This window comes from Rhinopithecus bieti, unplaced genomic scaffold (genome assembly GCF_001698545.2).
Source record: "Rhinopithecus bieti isolate Rb0 unplaced genomic scaffold, ASM169854v2 scaffold_11161, whole genome shotgun sequence".
Lineage (NCBI taxonomy): Eukaryota > Metazoa > Chordata > Mammalia > Primates > Cercopithecidae > Rhinopithecus > Rhinopithecus bieti.
This window is the reverse complement of record NW_016806937.1, coordinates 1,495,702-1,501,936: the sequence shown is the minus strand read 5'-3', so window position 1 is coordinate 1,501,936 and position 6,235 is coordinate 1,495,702. Positions and strand designations below refer to the sequence as shown.

Sequence of the window (6,235 nt, the reverse complement as noted above, 5' to 3'; positions counted from 1 at the left end):
TATATAGTAGAGACAGGGTTTCACCATGTTGGCCAGGATGGTCTCGATCTCCTGACCTCGTGATCCGCCCGTCTCGGCCTCCCAAAGTGCTGGGATTACAGGCTTGAGCCACCGCGCCCGGCCAATTTTATATTTTGTAGAGACAGGGTTTCGCCATGTTGGCCAGGATGGTCTCGAACTCATGACCTTTGGTGATCTGCCCACTTTGGCTTCCCAAAGTGCTGGGATTATAGGCGTGAGCCACCGCACCTGGCCCTAGTATTGTATATTTCAAAATACAGTAGCTAGAAGTGGGGATTTTGAATGTTCTCATCCCAAAGAAGCCAGAAATGTATGAGGTGATGGATATACTAAGTACCTTGATTTGATTTTTTACACAATGTACACAGGTACCAAAACATCACATGGTACCCCACATTTAGGTACAATAATAGGTTGCTGCAAAAGTAATTGCGGTTTTTGCTATTACTTTTAAATGCAAAAAACCATAATAACTTTTGCACCAACCTAATATTACATGTCAATTAAAAACAATTTTTTAAGTGGCTCTCCTTGAAGTGTGGGTATTTGGGGAAAAAAAATGTGGGAGCCAAGAAGGCCTTGTCTAGTTCGTTTCCTGCTGTATTCACAGGGCTTGGCATGTAGTGGGTGTTCAGCAAACATTGGTTGATGAATGCATGAATGACCAATCTGTGCAAACCTCTAGCCTCAAGGGGTGTGTGTGTGTGTGTGTGTGTGTACGTGTAAGGATTTTAGGGTGCATGTGTGGCAATGAAACTGTAACCTCGATATGACCTCCCACCTTGAGTGGCCCCTCCTTCCTCACGCGGTCAGGAACTCTCTACAGAATATTTCATTTACTCCCTACAACGCTCTGTGAGGTTAAGTTTCCTTCATATCTATATTACAGACGAGAAAACTGAGGCTCCGCGATCATCTGAGTTATATAAAATATGTTCAGAAGTGAAAACTGCATTAATAGGCAGAAAAGGACCTCCCCCTTCTCCTGCGCACCCACTGCTTACCCAGACCCTCGCCTTCCCCGAGCTGGGTCTCCTGGGATACTCTTCTATAAAATACAGAAAGGGGGCCGGGCGCGGTGGCTCACGCCTGTAATCCCAGCACTTTGGGAGGCCGAGGTGGGCGGATCATGAGGTCAGAAGTTCCAGACCAGCCTGGCCAATATGGTGAAACTCTGTCTCTACTAAAAATACAAAAAAAAAAAAAAAAAAAAAAAAAAATTAGCCAAGCGTGGTGGTGCGCGCCTGTAGTCCCAGCTACTCCGGAGGCTAAGGCAGGAGAATCGCTTGAACCTGGGAAGTGGAGGTTGCAGTGAGTCGTGATTGCGCCACTACACTCTAGCCTGGGCGACAGAGAGAGACTCTGTCTCAAAAGGGAAAAAAAGAAAAAGAAATACAGACAGGGGTCTTACTGTGTTACCCAGGCTGGTCTCGAACTCTTGGCCTGAAGTTATCCTTTCACCTTAGCTTCCCAAAGTGCTTGGATCAGAGTCAGGAGCCACTGCATCCAGCCCCCCGGGACTCTCCAAGAGTCGCTGCGCAGGGCCTAGGCCGAAGGTGCACAGCGCGCAGGAAGCGCCTGGGAGAGCGGTGTCCCCCGTAAGCCATCACCAGTTTATCCCTAGGCGCGGAAGCCACCACGGCTTGGGCGATTTGCCCCGGGGAAGGCCGGCGAAGCGGTCTAGGCTGGTGCTGGCGGAGCCGATTCACGGACCCGGGGTTGTTTACTGGTCCCGGGAGTGGACGCGGCTGCCCACGAACCTGTCGCGGCTGGAGCGGCGGCGGCGAGCAAAGGGTTAAGGGGGCGGCCCTGGTGGCGGGGGCGGGGCCGGGATCTCGGCCGCACCTGGCTCCCCAGGCTCCAGGCCCCGACGCCTCCTGCAGCTCCGGGAGCAGCACCGGCATCGGGAGCCTCGGGGAAGAGCGGCGCGGGAGCCGGCACCCACCGCTGGAGGGGCGGCGACGGCGGCCGGAGCGACCTCGGGAGGCAAGCGGAGCCGCCATGGCCGAGTTCCCGTCGAAAGTGAGCACGCGGACCAGCAGTCCTGCGCAGGGCGCGGGAGTCTCGGTGTCGGCGCTGCGCCCGGACCTGGGCTTCGTGCGCTCCAGCCTTGGGGCGCTCATGCTGCTGCAGCTGGTGAGAGCGCGCGCGGGCCCACTGGGCTGGCCGGGGGCTCCCGGTTCGGCCGGAATGGGTGAGGGACTCCGGCGCTGCGTTCATTCTTAGCGAACCTTGCGCTCCCCACCCGGGCTCACACGCTCACCGAAGCGCTGCGCGTACCCCTAGGACGCTTCCCGCACGGACGCCCTCAAGATGGCCCTGCAACCCTCTCACCACGAGACTCCCCTGTGGCCGTCCCTGCGAGTGTCCCTACAGAGTAGGGCCGTCCCTACTCTGTGCACCGTGTACAGAGTGCCCACTGCCCGTGCCCCATCGTGCCCCCTCCAAGGTGGTTACCAGCGGCCACCCCCAACCCTTCCCACCCCTCCCTTCCCTCCTTTCTCTTTTTCACCCCTCTTTCTGCCCGAACAGTGCCCCCAGCCCTCCACGGAACCTAGTCTGAGGTAAAGTCCACTCTAACCACCTTCTGCTCCCAGCGGCTCCGCGTGGCCGCACCCCAGAACATTCCTCATCTAATCTAGAGGGCACATCCGACTCCCCAACACGCACACTCAGGTACTAAACTGTGGGCGCCCGCGCAGGAGCCGGGCTCTTCTAGCTTTCTCTGGGTGACCCGCCAGGTTTCAGCCGGTTTGGCCAGCCCCACGGGGCCTAGCTATCGCACCCTGCGCTGGAGGGAGGGGTTTGTGGGTAGCCAGGGGCAGGACTCCTACTCTCTCCCAGAGCCCTGTACAGACCCCAACTGAGGCGGACCCATGGGAACATCCTCCACTCCCAGCCACAGGCCCGGATGTTAGCTGCTGCTTCTGCCACCCTTTCGTGAGGGTCTGGAAGCTGGGTGGGTGCCCTGGGTGGGTGAGGCCCTGATACATTTTCAGAGGACTCGGTGGATTTGGAATTGCGCCGGGACCTATTTTCCTTTGCAATCCAGCGAGTGGAGATTTCCCACTGTCTCCTACTGCTGGGTGCTAGCAGGGCTGCCAAGCCCGAGCTGGAGGGCAGAGTGGTCGCTTTGGTGCCAGACCCTGGGCTGAGGTCCAGTCTCCCTCCGCTGACCTCTCCAGGTGCGGGCCCACCTCCACCTGGGTCAGTGCTATCTCATTTCAGGATTTCTCAGGGCTCTGTGGGCCCCCTCCGCAGCCTCTTAATCATCCTGGCGGGTTTGTTTAAAATTTAGATTATTGGACTCCACCCCCGGAAAAAATGTGCAATTGGAATTTGAATCTCAGGAAGTATAGCCAGAAATCTACATTTTAACTCTTCTCCCAGAGTTTTTTGTTTGTTTTTCTTTTGTGGGGTGGGGGAGAAGATTCTATCTTCTGAGGAAAGAGGTCTAGTTCCTGGAATCATTTAATTCTGCAGATGGGGAGAGCCACTGACCCCGCCACTGCTGGAGTGCTCGGCTCTGAGATGGTTGTGAGGGGCACAGCCATGAGCAGCTGCTGGGCCAGGTGGGTGTGAGAAGTGGTGCAAAAGGGCAGAGGAGGAGGAGAGCAATTCCACGACCAGGAAGGCTTCTTGGAGGAGGTGGTTTTTGAGCAGAGACTTCACTGAAATCTGAGGCAGAGGCAGGGAAAGGATGTTCCAAGGGCAGGGAACAGTGTGAGCCAAGATGTAGTGATGAGAAAGTTGAATTAATTTGCAGGGAGTAGCCAACAGGTTGATGGTGCTGGAGTTGAAGCACTTGTTTCTGATGTGGACAGAAGCCAAGGGCCTTGTGTCATCTCTGCAAGCTACAGGGTCTAGGGTCTGTTAGTGACCTTAAGAGGTTTTGGAACAGAAGAGGAATCTTGCTGGGTGCAGGATGATGACCAGCAAGATCCCTGTGAGGGATCCCTCAGCATACCTGGTAAAGGAGATCCTGAGGCTGGCCCCTGACGGACAGGAGGATTGCTTGTGGCCAGAAGTTCAAGACCAGCCTGGACAACATATTGAGACCCTGTCTTTACAAAAAAAGGAAAAAAAAAAAAAAAGCCAGGCATGGTGGCGTGCACCTGTGGTCTCAGCTACTTGGGAGGCTGAGGTAGGAGGACCCCTTGTGCCTGAGAGTTTGAGGCTACAGTGACTTTGATCGCACCACTGCACTCCAGCCTGGGTGGATGAGACTTTGTCTCAAAAAAAAAAAGAAAAGAAAGAAAGAGACTAACAATAGGGGGAATGGAAGGCATTGGAGTAAGAGAAGGATGTTGCTGTGGGCTGCAAGGGTCTTGGTAGCTTCTAGAGAAGGCTTGTGTTCCTGATTGGGGGGCGGGGGTGCATCCCTTGTGGGCTGAGCAATCCAGCCCTGAACATCTGGGTCCCATTACATAAATGTAGACATTGAGGTCTAGGTAGAAGGACTCACCAGGAGTCCTGTAATAGAGCTTGGCACTTGGGTCTCTTGACTCTCAGGGACTGGGTGTGAGGGAAGTGGGCTCCTTTTGCCCCCTACCTGCAGTGCCTTTGGGAGGATGAGGGTCTCCCATCAGAGTTCTGAAAATGACCTGCACATTTTAGTGCCTTAGAAATCTGCTTGTTGGGGCCAGGTGTGGTGGCTCACGCCTATAATCCCAGCACTTTGGGAGGCCGAGGTGGGCGGATCACAACGCAGGAGATCGAAACCATCCTGGCTAACGTGGTGAAACCCCATCTCTACTAAAAATACAAAAAATTAGCCGGGTGTGGTGGCAGGCACCTGTAGTCCCAGCTACTGGGGAGGCTGAGGCAGGAGAATGGCATGAACCCGGGAGGCGGAGCTTGCAGTGAGCTGAGATCACGCCACTGCACTCCAGCCTGGGCGACAGAGTGAGACTCCGTCTCAAAAAAAAAAAAAAAAAAAAGAGAGAAATCTGCTTGTTGGAGAAGCTGCATCCTGAGCTGTTTCTCTGGCAACAGATAGTTCTACTGGGTCTGAAATGGGGTATGTGGGCGTTCATCCAACAGTCACCGCCATCTGCTGGGAAGCCATCGTAGCTCCCATCTATCAGGCCAGCACTAGGCTCAGGCCCTTTGCCAAGGGCTTTAGATCCTCTTAGTCGGCCCCATTTTACAGGTAAGGAAACTGAGGCTCAGAGGTCAGTTGTTTGCCCAAGATCTCACAGCCCTCCTCCACAGGAGTGATTTTTCTGACTTTTCTGGCCCATGGTCTTAATGACCACATGGGGCTTTGCTGCTACCTTCCCAGGGTTTGTCATGGAGGGAGTGGCGGGGACCCCAGGCCCAGTGCCCACTTTCCAGGAGCTCTTGGTCAGTGAGAGAGGTGCCCAGAGGATGTGCTTCTCTCGGAGGGATCGAAGAAGGCTGCATGGAGCAGGAAATAAATGAGAAGATGGAAGCTAATTCCCCATCAGACCCCTCTGTTTCCCAGGATTTGATGAATGTTCCTGGTGTGCTGGGAGGAAGGAGAGGTGGGTAGAAAAGCCCCCAGCTCCTGGAGAAGGAGATATACTTTTCATTCAGTATCAGAATGTGTCCTGAAGAACCAACCTCAGTATTCTTTACAGATGTCTGGTGGTGTTCATTGATTTATCACTATCCTTATTCCTTGTAAATTCAGAAAGAACACCAAATGGAATATGATATTAAATCACATAAGACAGAAGAGTTAAAGCAATGTGTCTTTAAAAGCTGGCAGTGTTGGCCGGGCGCGGTGGCTCAAGCCTGTAATCCCAGCACTTTGGGAGGCCGAGGCGGGCGGATCACAAGGTCAGGAGACCGAGACCATCCTGGCTAACACAGTGAAACCCCGTCTCTACTAAAAGTACAAAAAACTAGCCGGGCGAGGTGGCGGGCGCCTGTAGTCCCAGCTACTCGGGAGGCTGAGGCAGGAGAATGGCGTGAACCCGGGAGGCGGAGATTGCAGTGAGCTGAGATCCGGCCACTGCACTCCAGCTTGGGCGACAGAGCGAGACTCCGTCTCAAAAAAAAAAAAAAAAAAAAAAAGCTGGGAGGGGGGGGGGGAGAATTGACTTGCAGCAAGTTTGAGGCTGTTGATTCTTTGTTGAACTTCCTAGCAGCCTAGGCAAAAGGGAAACGAAGAATCTATGCAGGTAGCCTCTAAAAAAGGAGGCAGGTCTTTGTTTTTTTTATTTTATTTTTTCTGACCAATGGATTC

At 54.0% G+C, this 6,235-nt stretch overlaps 1 protein-coding gene across 1 annotated transcript in view; it reads left to right on the top strand.

Moving 5' to 3' along the window:
- Positions 1 to 1,861: 1,861 nt before the first annotated feature.
- The window catches only part of PLLP (plasmolipin), a 28,501-nt gene continuing 24,127 nt past the window's right edge, over positions 1,862 to 6,235 (top strand). Inside the window, exon 1 of the mRNA XM_017878844.1 lies at positions 1,862 to 2,157. Within this exon, the coding sequence (XP_017734333.1) occupies positions 2,023 to 2,157 (135 nt within the window). The 5' untranslated portion in view covers positions 1,862 to 2,022. The remainder of the gene's footprint in view (positions 2,158 to 6,235) is intronic.